We start from the raw sequence: 14,978 nt of genomic DNA on the forward strand, positions 1-14,978 counted from the left end.
CAGACGTTACTCTGTCACCATCATCGGGACAAAGATGTTTGTATTTGGGGACTGTTACTATGGGGACCAGTACAACCCCCTCAGAGTGTTTGACACAGAGACCAACCTCTGGCTGAGCACACCATCTCCACAGCCTCATCGAGAAGGACTCTATCATTCAGCATTTACCTACAATGGAGAGCTGTACATAGTTGGTGGCCGGAACAACAATGATGTGTGGAAACTCAGTCCAGAGACCTTCTCCTGGAAGAAGGTTGAGCCCAAGGGAAAGGACCGGGTCCGATGTGAGAGATATGCTGCTGCATGCATGGTGGGAGATCGTATGTTCCTCTTTGGAGGACTAGGAACACCTGGTGACCTGTACGTCTTAGACTTCAGTCCTAGCCTCAAGACATTATGTAAGCTAGCAGTTATTCAGAACGGTCTGGAGCAGTCGGAGCTCACACACGACATCAGGTGGGAACTGGCAGCCATGACGACCAACAATAACAACCCGATGACGCCGACATGATAAAAGCATGCCTACGATAAAGAAGGAAATATAAATAATACAAATCACACCCGTGTGAAGTGAGGGGCGCTAATATATTAAAGTCTAACTCAGTCATGTTGATTGGGTGATGTAAAACAAACGGTGCAAACAAAAACATTAAACGCATTAACAATAAAGAGACAATATGACGTAAACGACACATTATGACCTAAATGTTCCATTCATTGTCAATGCGTTTACTAAACAAACTTAAACTAAACTAAAGACAAACATTAACCCTGTGTATAGGAAGGGCCCCTCAAAAATATGACGAATTCATAAAACGGCAAAAAAATGACACTTGTGTGAAGTGAGCGGTGCCTTTGACTTGTTTGTCTGGGGCACCCGTCCCAACTGCCCCTCCCTACCTACCCTACCCTATAGAGCGCAGCAGTCCCGCCCCCTTTCAGAAAAGCGAGTGGCCCAGGAAATGAAACTCCAATGCATTTTTCCATCGGCACTTCGAATATAATTTATTTAAAGACGGTTACGCCGCGGACAAAGCCAATTCGGATCATGACAAATCATGACAATGAACACAATGTTTTGGGACGATCAAATAATTTATAAGACGAAAAACAAAACAAATAGTGTTGTCTCCTGCCTTTATTTTCTTCTTTCTAATGATTTGATCGTCCCAAAACATTGTGTTCATTGTCATGATTTGTCATGATCCGAATTGGCTTTGTCCGCGGCGTAACCGTCTTTAAATAAATTATATTCGAAGTGCCGATGGAAAAATGCATTGGGGTTTCATTTCCTGGGCCACTCGCTTTTCTGAAAGGGGGCGGGACTGCTGCGCTCTATACCCTACCCTCCAAAAAACCACCCACACCCTCAGATCTGAAAATATATTCCTACTGGAGTTGGATACCAACCATGTACACCATGGGGGACCGACCAGGCCTTCCTTCTGCTGGGCAGCAGCGCGCCGGTGGAACAGCTGTCCTTATATGGACCCCACAGTACCGCAGACCATGGAGTCTTTTAAAACGGGCTTAAAGTCACACATCACATAATTATGATGTCATCACATGTGATCTTTCTTTCTTGGTTATGGAAGATAAAAAGGATTCTAAAACGGGTAGTCCCAATACTTGATTCTGATTGGCTGGTTACCGTCACGTGACCGGTGTAAATTCCACCAATAACCCACTCCTTTAATCACTTTATCATTCGCAGCTGATTCCAGCTGTACTGGGGAAGGGGAGCGCTTGATTGCTTTACAAACACATGCCGTGCGGGCGTCTATAAGCACCGCCCGGCTCATATGACTGTGAATGTGTGGCTCCAGGCAGCCCCGTAAATACATCAAGCGCTATTCTCCCGTCACATAGTAGCCTACTTGCTGAGCAAAACAAGGAAGTGATGTGTCTCGCTCTAGTGGAGCAAAGCGTAGCTACTTTTGTGAATGTAATAGTTTTATTAGATTAATATTGCTATATGTTTGTAACCGTTTTAGAAAAGCAGTAAGCCACTCGAGGCCCCAGCTTACCGGGTATTTTACACTGTCTGGGAGGTAGAAGACCCTCGGCTGCGCGTCGGGTCTGCCTACGTCCCCAGCCAGTGTAAAATACCCGTTAACCTGAGACCTCTCGTGGCTTATTGCTTAAATAAAGTGTCCTTTAGTTACAGTCGGTGTGTCACCGTATCAAGATAATAGTCATCAGTCCAGTACTAAGAGATAAAAAGTGTCCATGTTTATCCTGATTTTTTTTAATTGGATTTTTTTTTTTCAAATGCATTTACTTATAGTTTAACTTTATGAATGAAATACAAATACGTTGGACATAAAAAAAAAACTAGACAATAACATTTTAATACTAGTAATTAGCTGAAATCAATAATATATCAATGTTCGGATATTAACCTGAGGGCCGCATGTGGCCCCCGGGCCGCCAGTTGCCCATGTATGCCCTATACGGTATATTTTGTAAAGTCCAGAGACTTGACCACTGAAACCCTATACGGTATATTTTGTAAAGTCCAGAGACTTGACCACTGAAACCCTATACGGTATATTTTGTAAAGTCCAGAGACTTGACCACTGAAACCCTATACGGTATATTTTGTAAAGTCCACAGACTTGACCACTGAAACCCTATACGGTATATTTTGTAAAGTCCAGAGACTTGACCACTGAAACCCTATACGGTATATTTTGTAAAGTCCAGAGACTTGACCACTGAAACCCTATACGGTATATTTTGTAAAGTCCAGAGACTTGACCACTGAAACCCTGTACGGTATATTTATTAGTGTGGCGAATAGCGGAAATCACTACGCGTTGTGAGCTTGTAGATTAGCTTTTTTTCTTTTTTTAAACTTTAAATACAATGAATGCACAGATCGGTTCTACCTGTGTGTGAACACAGGGATCAGATCAGTGTTGTTTTTGGCAGCAACTTTTAGTTTTCATTTAGTTTTAGTCACATTTTAGTTCACCTGGAATTCAGATTCACTTTAACCCATTCTGAACGGGAACCCATTTTTGGTGTTGGCATCATGTTATGCTTTAGCTATTGAAAAATAGCAGATCTACAAGCTCATAGCGCGCCACCGAGTGGCGCGCTACGAGCTTGTAGGTCTGCTATTTTTGAAAAATCGAGGAACGACTGACATTTTTTTGAATCTGATCTCAGGTCAGAATGGGTTAATCAGACCAGTGTGTGTCCAGTGGAAACCTCGTATGAATCTGATCTCAGGTCAGAATGGGTTATTTGTCACTTACAGTAGATGCACGGTCGGTCAGGTACATAATCTTAGGCTGGGAAGCTCCAATATAATAAAAACATGGTAATAAAACCTGGTTAAAAACCTTAAAACAATAAAAACATGGGGCAATCAGTCAAATGTACTCATAGTGCAGAGTACAGAAGGTTATTGGCTGCACATTCATGTGTTGAATGTGCAAGAAGGTTCTAGTGTTTTAGTCGACTAAATATAAGAATTTAATCAACTAAATCTACAGTTGATTTAGTCGACTAATATGTCTATATGCGGGTGTGTCTACTTTACAAACTTTACCAACAAAAACAGACGTTTTAAATTTGTTTTTTTATTTGAATCACTAGTATCTATCTTTCAACCTAGGTTTGCTGCATAATTTTCTTCTATCCAAAATCATTTATGAAAGGTTTGTCTTGCGCAAAGTCTAAAACATATGTTTCATTCTCCTGTTTTCATGAATTATTTTTAACCTGCATGTCTCTGTGTGTGTCTGTGTCTGTGTAGGTGTGGGACATCATTGGTACCGAGCTGAAGCTGAAGAAGGAGCTGACGGGTCTGAACCACTGGGTCAGAGCTCTGGTCGCCTCCCAGAACCACCTGTACAGCGGGTCGTACCAGACTATCAAGGTACAACACCTGTGTGTGTGTGTGTGTGTGTGTGTGTGTGTGTGTGTGTGTGTGTGTGTGTGTGTGTGTGTGTGTGTGTGTGTGTGTGTGTGTGTGTGTGTGTGTGTGTGTGTGTGTGTGTGTGTGTGTGCGTGTGTGTGTGCGTGTGCGTGTGCGAGCTTAACCCATTTTGGGTCGGGAAACCCTTTTGGGGTTAGCATTATGCTATGCTTTAGCTATTGAAAAATAGCAGATCTACAAGCTCGTAGCGCGCCACTCGGTGGCGCGCTACGAGCTTGTAGGTCTGGCTATTTTTTTTAAATCGAAGAACGACTGACATAGAAACATGGCTTTTTCAGAAAACTGTCAGGATGTAGAAGACATTCTTAGAATCTGATCTCGGGTCAGAATAGGTTTTAAACTACCGGTACTACCATAATATAAATGGACCACTTTGACACTTTGGTGTAGGGATGGACCTTAAAATGCTTATGTCTGTGTTGAGTGTGTATTATTAGCAGCGTGCATGTGCATGTTTTGTGTGTGTATACGTCTCTGTCCATGGATTCTGCTTGTGTCTGGCTGAGACGTATATTCTGGTCAGTAAGACCAGAAGCTGCATCTCTTTGTTGCTCAAAAGCTTGGTGTGGGTGTAAGTACAGTATATCATGCGAGGGTGTGAGGAGCTGTTTGGAGAGGTAGTACAGTAGGTATAGTCAAATGTTGCATGGGGGGGGGGCAGTGCCATAAAGGAACAAGGAACGAATCCAAAATGACTGGCAGGCCAACCTAAAGAAGTGCCAGCCTACATACGGTCTATTATTGCACCCTTATCGCTTCTGTCCCCAAACTATAACGCAGTAACAGCTGTTTTCAAGTGCCGCAAAACGAGAGATAAGTTAAGAGTAAAGGAAGCTGAAAGGTCAGTAAACATGGTGGGAAACCGTCTCTCTCTGTCTCAGTAGTTTAAGCCATTCTGACCTGAGATCAGATTCTAAAGATGTCTTCTACATCCTGACAGTTTTCTGAAAAAGCTATGTTTCTATATGTCAGTCGTTCTTCGATTTTTGAAAAATGGCAGACCTACAAGCTCGTAGCGCGCCACTCGGTGGCGCGCTATGAGCTTGTAGATCTGTTTTTCAATAGCTAAAGCATAGCATAATGCTAACACCAAAAGGGCTTCTCGCCCAAAATGGGTTAGTCGCTAATGAGCACTCTAGGGATGCACTCCGGAGATACATTTCATTTTGGCAAATACAAAAATAGTGCGAGCATGAAAAGGCTGGAAGGGAAGAGTGAAAGAGAAAGACCTGCTGGTCTCCTGAGGGACTCATTTGGTTTGGACATATATACTGTATATACTGTAAGTCTAAGAGATCTGATGTTCTTGTGTTTACCCGGAAAATAACCTTTTTTAAAAGAGTTTACTTCCAGCTTAGTGAAGGAAGTATACTTTGAAGAACGTTCCGTCAACGCTACGTCCTGCAGATCACTAGCCAAGAAAACCCCTCCGGGCATTCTTTGCTAATGTATAATAAGCCTTAAATATCCTTTTAAAACTTGAACGTAGAGCCAAAAAAACAACTTCACTCCTAGCAGGATAACGTGTCCTCGCTCACACTGATGAGTGATGCGTTCTGTAAACGGTAGCACCAGAACACGCTGGGCCGCTGTGTGAGCATAGACTGTAAAAAATATGGACAAAGCGTTCCCCGGGTCTAACGTGAACGTAAAATGAAGCCTGTCAGTCCTTGAATTGCACATCGCCATCTTTCTAGATCCGTTTGGGCCCAGCTAACTGTAACGGTAGCCACGCCCCTCAGAACATATGTGACTTTATGGTCATTCTTTTTATAAATGGGACCATAATTTTCCAAAAAGAATATTATGACATTAGAAATGAGACTTTAAACTAGTGACTGGAAGCAGAAAGTATTCATGACCATGTTTATTAAGGTAATACAGTCTAGGTGAAGTTGGGCCCAAATACATGGACTTCTATGGGGCTATGGGTTTTTTTGGGCCCAATGACAGCGCCACAACAGGACTATGAACTTTCAGAAAATCCCGATTTCCTTAGTGGCTTCACAAAATATCTGTCTGACTGCCCCCCTGTGTGTGAGCCTGTGTCAAAGCCCAATGACAAGTGGTTGTTTGTAAAACAGTAGTGGTTGTTTGTAAACAGTAGTGGATGATTGTAAACGGTAGTGGTTGTTTGTAAAACAGTAGTGGTTGTTTGTAAACAGTAGTGGATGTTTGTAAACAGTAGTGGTTGTTTGTAAACCGTAGTGGTTGTTTGTAAACGGTAGTGGTTGTTTGTAAACAGTAGTGGTTGTTTGTAAACAGTAAAATAGAGAGTAATAAATATCGTTGGTCTTTACTAGCTGGTAACCATCAACCTCCTTGCGGTGCGGTGGGTGAATCAGGTTAAACAAAGCTATGAAAAGGCACTGTATAATTATAACCGTACAAGCAGCAATTCGCTTAGGAATGGAACAAAAGGGTCTCGTGTATTTTAACGTCAGTTATTATGGTGGTACATGGAGAGCCAGATATGTTCAACCTACCAAAAGTCAGAGATGGGAAAAGTACTGACATTCTGTACTCGAGTAGAAGTACAAACTACTTTGGTAAAAGTAGAAGTAATCATTCAAATAATTACTCGAGTAAAAGCACCGAGTGCCGCACTACGAGCTTGTACGTAGGTCTGCTATTTTTGAAAAAGTGGTGCAAATCTTTGAGTATATACTCTTTCAGAGCGAGCGTTGCTGCTGGGGGGGGGGGGGGGGTCACTGGCACAACATATTTTCAGATGTGGGTCCGCAGCCAAATACAGATAATTCTGGGGGTCCTTGACATGAAAAAAGTTGAGCACCAACTGACGTATAGAAACATGGGGTTTTTCAGAAAACTGTCAGGATTTAGAAGACATTTGTAGAATCGAATTTAGGTCTAAAATAAATAAAGTTTAATAACAAAACTTTCCGAAGGGTGAATGAGAATGCGTCCCGGGTTGGATTTTGATCGTCTGCGTCAATGTTTTTTATGGAAACAAATCCAAAACAATCGGCCCTGTTCTTGGTTTCAGATCATTTCTCTCGGAGCCTCTATCCTTTTTATCCATGTTTAGGAAACAGAACCCTAGCGTGCAGGGCTCCTTTCATGATAACAGATTGGGTATATCGGGCCGACAAAAAGTGTACAGTGGTGAGATTTATTTTTTGAGTGGCGCTAGCCCGCTCCTATGCACAGCTTTGTGTGTTTGTGTGTATGAGCACGGAATGTGCTCAGCTGATTGGCTGAGCACGGAATGTGATGTATGATGATGATGATAAGAGCGTGTGTGTGTGTGTGTGTGTGTGTGTGTGTGTGTGTGTGTGTGTGTGTGTGTGTGTGTGTGTGTGTGTGTGTGTGTGTGTGTGTGTGTGTGTGTGTGTGTGTGTGTGTGTGTGTGTGTGTGTGTGTGTGTGTGTGTGTGTGTGTGTGTGTGTGTGTGTGTGTGTGTGTGTGTGTGTGTGTGTGTGCACGCGCACGCGTGCCGTTTCCTGGTCCCGCCATCAGAGGCGTGTTGTGATTGGCCAGCAGCCACGCACCAGCCAGATCACTCCACTGTGTGTTGCCATGGAGACGGAGCCGTATTGACACATTACATGCTCACTGTTTCCACTGGCGATAACACTGTGTGTGTGTGTGTGTGTGTTTATATCTTTCTTTCTACATTTCATGTTAATCTTTCTTTCTTCATCTCTCTCTCTCTCTCCCTCAATTCAATTTCAAAAGGCTTTATTGGCATGATAAATATGTTCTACGTTGCCAAAGCGTACATACAACAAAACAAAAGTCAACAAACGTCCCAACAATAATGAACAACAAGCAATATACAGTAACAATGAAAATAAATGAACAAACATCTCTCTCTCTCTCTCTCTCTCTCTCTCTCTCTCTCTCTCTCTCTCTCTCTCCCCCTCTCTCTCAGATCTGGGACATCAGGTCACTGGAGTGTGTGCATGTCCTCCAGACCAGCGGGGGCAGTGTGTATTCCATCGCCGTCACAAACCACCACATTGTCTGTGGAACCTACGAGAACCTCATCCATGTAAGACAGACACACGCACGTATATATTATATAGTACTGAAAGAATATTGTATATTGTAAGAAGGGGATTTGCTGGTTCTGTATCACCCTTACACCAGTGTGCCTATTGGAGCACCAGGACCATAGTCTGCTTGTGGTTTACATGGAATATTTATTGAGAATGGTGAAGGAATGATAGACATGACGATGATGAATTATATTAACGCATCAAGGTGGACACAATCAGGTTTCTACCTCTTCACCCATTCAACATTGCTATACCAAATGTTTTCTCTGACGGTTACACCTGGTGATCAGCTCCGGTTCCACCCCACTCCTCTCCGCCGGAGAGTAGTGGGGTTTTCTACAGTACACATAATACATGTAACAGTAATTCCAAACTATTTAATAGATTAGTAGTTAATTTGTTCACGACGGCCACATTGGCATCCACGAAGTAAACGCCTGAGTGAGGGAGCTTTTTTCTAGTTAGTATAATTGGTAACACCTGCTATCATGTCAATATGGCTGCTGTGAAAACAAGTATATCATAAGGCTCTACGTTGTTTTCTTGACGATTAATCAATGTTAGCTTTGAACCACTTTAACCATTATTTTATACTGTAGCTGTAAAATAATCTACAAGCTTGTAGATCTGCTGTTTTTGAAAGCTCGTGAAAACGTGTGCAAATCTTTGAATATATATATTCTTTCCACAGCAGACGTTTTGAACCCCTTTTGATGTTAGCATTATGTTATGCTTTAGCTATTGAAAAATAGCAGATCTACAAGCTCATAGCTCGCCACCGAGTGGCGCGCTATGAGCTTGTAGGTCTGCTATTTTTTTTAAATCGAAGAACGACTGACATAGAAACATAGCTTTTTCAGAAAACTGTCAGGATGTAGAAGACATTTTTAAAATCTGATCTCAGTTCAGAATGGAAAACTGTCAGGATGTAGAAGACATTTGTAGAATCTGATCTCAGTTCAGAATGGAAAACTGTCAGGATGTAGAAGACATTTTTTAAATCTGATCTCAGGTCAGAAAAGCCCTAACGATGGTGTGTGTCTCTGATTGGTCCTCCAGGTGTGGGACATCGAGTCTAAAGAGCAGGTGAGGACGCTGACGGGTCACGTGGGAACCGTCTACGCCCTGGCGGTCATCTCCACCCCCGACCAGACCAAAGTCTTCAGTGCCTCGTACGACCGCTCCCTCAGGGTGAGGACGATACCAGTGGACACAGTGTTTTTTTTATTATTATTATTATTATTTAATTATTTATTTACCCAGGGAAGTAGCTGAGCACAGGTGCTGATTTTCAGCAACGCCCTGCACATAGAAATACACAGACAGACACACACACACACAGTCACACACACACACACACACACACACACACACACACACACACACACACACACACAAACCTGGGAGCTGACCAGTACAACCACAGTCTGATACTGTTGGCCACTAAGCAGCTCCAGGGGGAGCAGTTGGGGGTTCAGTGCCTTATTGCTCAAGGGCACTTCAGCGGTGTTGGGTGGTGAGTGATGACAATCACTTCCCCACCCAGATTTTTACTGCCCGTCCGGGGAATCGAACCGGCAACCTTTCGGCAACAAGGGCGCTCCACTATCCCTTAGGCCACCACTGCCCCTGAAATGTGTGCATGTGTGGCCCGACTGGCCACAGTCTTTCTAGATCAGCTCTTCTCAATATCTGGTCTCCCATTTTGTCCCCTCTCTGAGCTAACACACATTTAGCTGGAGAGAGGGGCCCCCTGTCCCCCGGGGTGGAGACAGGGGGCCCCCCGAGGGCCCACTGTGAGAACCACTGTTCTAGATGAATTTACTAACTCCATTTTTGAGGTTTTTGAAAATATTGAGCCAATGAAAAGGATTAAAAAGCACTTCGGACATGACCTCTTAACTCCATTGGACCCTCAAACTGTCTCTGTTAAAGCAGCTAACTCCCCCCTCTCATTATGCAAGTACAGTAATTGACAATATATAAAGTCACAATACCAACTTTGATGAGGCAGTGTTGCATTGTTTTAAAAAATATCTTCATTTCCTGAAAAATGTATAATATTGATTTCCCTGAAAAATGAACATTTTGGAGTTAGGTGGTTTCTCCCCGACAGCAGATATAGACATAATGTGCATATCAATGAACAATACATGATGTACTGTAATTACCGGATATGAGCAAGAATGATAATTTCCATTCGCAGTCCACACATACAGTACATAAACAACACGCAACATTACAAGAAACATTATTCACATCATGTTATGCTTTAGCTATTGAAAAATAGCAGATCTACAAGCTCATAGCGCGCCACCGAGTGTCTTTCATTATGTATTTCCTTATCTTTCTAACTGTGTGTGTGTGTGTGTGTGTGTGTGTGTGTGTGTGTGTGTGTGTGTGTGTGTGTGTGTGTGTGTGTGTGTGTGTGTGTGTGTGTGTGTGTGTGTGTGTGTGTGTGTGTGTGTGTGTGTGTGTGTGTGTGTGTGTGTGTGTGTGTGTGTGTGTGTGTGTGTGTGTGTGCGTGTAGGTGTGGAGCATGGACAACATGATCTGCACCCAGACCCTGTTGAGACACCAGGGCAGTGTAACGGCCCTCGCCGTCTCCAGGGGGCGCCTCTTCTCTGGAGCCGTCGACAGCACTGTCAAGGTGAGACCCCGTATTAGACCCCCGAAATGGGTCCCAGATCCCAATAAGCTGTGAAACAAACTTGTGTAGCAAGCTTCTTGGATCTGGCAGCGTCAGGTTAACTGCCACCCCCATAAAGTGTCTTTCAGTTACTGCACAATTAGAGCTACTAATACCTGAACTTCTGGGTCAATTGAATCCTTTATTTCAGGGGAATCCAATTGAGACCGCAGGGTCTCTTTTTCAACGGCGCCCTGTATACAGGGTTAGGGGTTAACCCCTAACCCTGTATACAGGGTTAACCCCTAACCCTGTATACAAACCAGTGTTGTTTTTGGCAGCAGATTCATATTTTAGTTTAGTCATTAGTCTTCGGAATTAAACTTCGGCTAGATCGGCTATTTTCAGCATGCAACTAAGTGTAAAATGACTTATAGTGGATCTCTTGTTCCACTAGTCCCTTCCTAACATTTTAGTCTAGTTATTATCTGTTGACGAAATTGTCAATATATTTAGTCCTAGTTTTTGTCATCATAGCTTAATTTTCATAATTTAGTTTCCATTTAGTTTTCGTCAGTGGAACAAGGTAGTCGACGAACACAACACTGATACAAACAACTTTATCCAATGCTTTTCTAAGTAGTAAGTCTCTCTCTCTCTCTCTCTCTCTCTCTCTCTCTCTCTCTCATAGGTATGGACATACTAAGTCTCTCTCTCTCTCTCTCTCTCTCTCTACCATAGGTCTGGACGTGCTAGAAGAGCAGAGGATGGGATGAGGTCATGAGGTCATCCAGCTGACCCTCCGAACAGAACCTCATATTTCATGTCAAACGGACCGTGGCAAGCTTTGACCTTTTTACCTTCTCACACATTTTTTTCCTGCTTTCCGCACCGGGTTTCTGGGATTCACCGGGTCATCACCGGGTTTCACCGGGTTTCTGGGATTTCTTTGTGTTTCTAAATGGCCACAGAATATCAACCACCACTTCACGATCAAACTGCATCGGAACAATTTTACTAAAATGCGTCATTTTTATTAAAAAAGACTTTGACACCTTGACATTGCTTGTAGGGACGTTGGTGTCACACATTGAGGTCACATGACTGCCCTGTGACCCACGCTGAGGTCACATGACTGCCCTGTGACTGACGCTGAGGTCACATGACTGCCCTGTGAGGTCACATGACTGCCCTGTGACTGACGCTGAGGTCACATGACTGCCCTGTGACCCACGCTGAGGTCACATGACTGCCCTGTGACCCACGCTGAGGTCACATGACTGCCCTGTGACACATTGAGGTCACGCTGACCTGTGACTGACGCTCAACACCAGTGCATTTTGGAACAAAATGAGGAGCAGCTGCCTTTTTCTTTTATGCTTTTGCGCCAATCGACGGGGCGGCACCGAGCCGGACTCTCCTTTGACTGGCAGACGCTGCCGCGAATCATAGCAAGACGGGCGCAGAGAATAGTCTGGGTAATGGACTAAGGGAGCAGAGAATAGTCTGGGTAATGGAGTCTTTTGCTGACTGTAGTATAGGGTGTCCTGCCTGCTTTTTATGGATACACCCGCCACTGAGAAACTGCATTGACGATGCCTGTATTACCATACTGTTGAGTTCAGTCTATTGGCCGGTTTCATGGACATGACTCAATGACAGAGTCACAGAAGAGCACCCCTCCTCCCCCCTCCTCCCCCTTCATTATCGTACGGCGATATCTGCAAAAGGCTTGACTTGAAGTTAACATAAGGCTTAATAACACAGATAAAATAAATATAATACTGTCATAATCGCCACTATAACCACATGTACAACATTTAGAGAAAATGTTATGAATCCCATAAAGTTTAGTATTGCCAGGTTTGTGCTGAGAATGAGAATATAGCCAGGTGATGCTTAATAGTTCAACTGTGTCAGTTTCACTGTTGGGGTTTCGTTTACACTGTCCTGTTATGAAGAAACAGTGCTGCCTCGAGCAGTGGACCCCCAGGGGTCCGTGGACCCCCAGGGGTCCGTGAGGCAGTTCCAAATGGACCAATGTACACTCTCAGAGTTAAAAATGTAACTCAAATTTTATGCTCTCAAAGTTAGGATTTTTTTGTGTGTGTGAATCTCACAGAATTTATTTTTTCCAATCTTGAAAATTACTGTTTATGTCTCGCAGCCTTTTTATTTTGGAGGGGAATGTTTAAAACAAATTGCCATATTTCCCTACATGCTCTCTGTTAAGTTTTGTCACTGCGTTCATCTCTGTGAAACCGGCTCTTTTAAGCAAGTTTTAAATAATAGGTGATCACTTTAAAAGAGATAATGATAATCTATAGATTTATATATTAGTGCCATGATATGATAGAGCTGTATTCAAAGCCCGCTCGACGGTTGTTTAAATAGTTGTTTAAATGTGAAAAACGGTGCCGAATATGAAGATGTGCCCATAAGAACGACTTATCTTGGCCTGCACAATGGTGTGTGTGTGACTGTGTGTGTGTGTGTGACTGTGTGTGACTGTGTGTGTGTGTGTGTGTGTGACTGTGTGTGACTGTGTGTGTGTCTGTTTGTAAGTCATGTGTACTGTATGCTGTAGAAAATGATGTTCTTCAAAACAGATGTGTAGGGAGGAGAAAGGGTGTTTGTCTGTCTGTATGTACGTACGTACGTGCGTGTGTAAGTTGTATATGTGTGTGTAGCAGATATTCTACATTTCAACGAGTGCCATACATTGTGGATGAAAATATATTGATAAAATTGTATTATTATTATTATTATAGGAAGTTATTTGCATTCGCTGTTGCTGTTCTCACATATTTGTCCCCTCACTCTGTCTCTGTTTCAGCCCCTGTGACTTACTGTCAACGTAATGTTGTAAATTGGCGTGATCCATAACTAATAGCAGATTATTATTATTATGATTACCACTGAAGGATTCCGATATCAGGCCCATGTCTGTATATTATAATATATAATATAATGTATCAGGCCCATGTCTGTGAACCATATAGTGTCCCTTTTCTGGGACAAGCATTCACCAAAAGGAAACGGCTATATTTTCAACGAAGAGGTTTGATGTAGACGGAAAAGATGTTAGGCTTTAGTATACTGTACACCCCTGGGGTACAACGTTCGGGTTGAAGTGATTAGGATAAATTGAAACACCAACATGTTTAAAATTGATCGGGAAAGATGTTCCGGCAGGTTTAACGGACCCTGGAGGAATAGCCGTTCTGTTTGTTGTGCTATACCCAATTACAGCAGTTCAGAGTTCATTTCTAAACGGCTGCCTCTATAGCTTGTATACGTTCAATGCTTTAGCGGCTCTAATTCCCTGACTTTGGACATAATTGAAATTTTGACGAGTATTAAATCGCACTAAATTGAGATGGAAATAAACTAGATTTGACCTGGCATTTTGTATCGCAGCAGTCTGACGTGTACCTTGCCTTGGTATAGGACAGAGTTGAGGGGAAGTGACAGCTATGAGCTTGTAGATCTGCTATTTACCTTGCCTTGTTAAGACAGAGTTGAGGGGAAGTGACAGCTATGAGCTTGTAGATCTGCTATTACCTTGCCTTGGTAAGACAGAGTTGAGGGGAAATGAGGCAGTGTCTTCACGGGATCAAAGGTTTCATTGATTTCTTGTATACTTGTATCATGTAAGCCTGGTTTTGATCAATGATAAATAAAACTTGTACGCTTTGGAAACTGTCTGCACTCCTGTATATAATAATAATGTATTATAATAATAATAATTATTATTATTAATTTACATAATCACCTTGGTAACTTCTGAACGGTAAGAGTTGTCCTCTTCTCTTTCAGTTTAACCCATTTAGATCTGATCTCAAAATCCTCCAGTTTTCTGAAATAAATATTTTCACGATTTTTCAAAAATAGCAGGCCTACAAGCTCATAGCGCGCCACTCGGTGGCGCGCTACGAGCTTGTAGATCTGCTATTTTTCAATAGCTAAATTATAACGATGTTTAAAACACCAAAAGGGGCTTAACCTCATGTCACCTTTCAGTTCCTTTCACACATCAAGACCATCGACACTAAAGTGAAACTCTTAACGTCACCTTTCCTCTTTCCGGCCCTTTGCCATAATTTATAGGGCGTGCACCCCCCACAGGTTTGACAATGATTGGTAAATAAATATGCAGATACATTTCAGGCGAATAATGTCTCTCTGTAGGTTATGAGGTTTAGGTACTGATTGAACCGACGCAACATCTGGACTTCTAGATCAATTAATCCGAAGGTGAAGAGGGTCTGACTGGAGACATGGATGCTGTGTTTGTCATATAGAGTTCTGACTGGAGACATGGATGCTGTGTTTGTGTCATATAGAGTTCTGACTGGAGACATGGATGCTGTGTTTG

At 42.8% G+C, this 14,978-nt stretch overlaps 1 protein-coding gene across 11 annotated transcripts in view; it reads left to right on the top strand.

The window, feature by feature from the left end:
- The window catches only part of traf7 (TNF receptor-associated factor 7), a 35,248-nt gene extending 20,952 nt beyond the window's left edge, over positions 1-14,296 (top strand). For 6 of the 11 annotated variants that reach the window (XM_080775602.1, XM_080775609.1, XM_080775607.1 and 3 more), the window contains exons 18-22: positions 3,767-3,889; positions 7,845-7,964; positions 9,031-9,162; positions 10,502-10,631; positions 11,360-14,296. In XM_080775602.1, the coding sequence (XP_080631728.1) occupies positions 3,767-3,889; positions 7,845-7,964; positions 9,031-9,162; positions 10,502-10,631; positions 11,360-11,376 (522 nt within the window). In that variant the 3' untranslated portion in view covers positions 11,377-14,296. Of the gene's footprint in view, positions 1-3,766; positions 3,890-7,844; positions 7,965-9,030; positions 9,163-10,501; positions 10,632-11,291 lie in introns of all 11 variants that reach the window. The other 5 variants (XR_013964844.1, XR_013964845.1, XR_013964846.1 and 2 more) reach the window with 5 other exon arrangements.
- Positions 14,297-14,978: the final 682 nt, after the last annotated feature.

The sequence above is a fragment of the Protomyctophum bolini genome (genome assembly GCF_963924005.1).
Source record: "Protomyctophum bolini genome assembly, chromosome: 11".
In the NCBI taxonomy this organism is placed as follows: Eukaryota; Metazoa; Chordata; class Actinopteri; order Myctophiformes; family Myctophidae; genus Protomyctophum; species Protomyctophum bolini.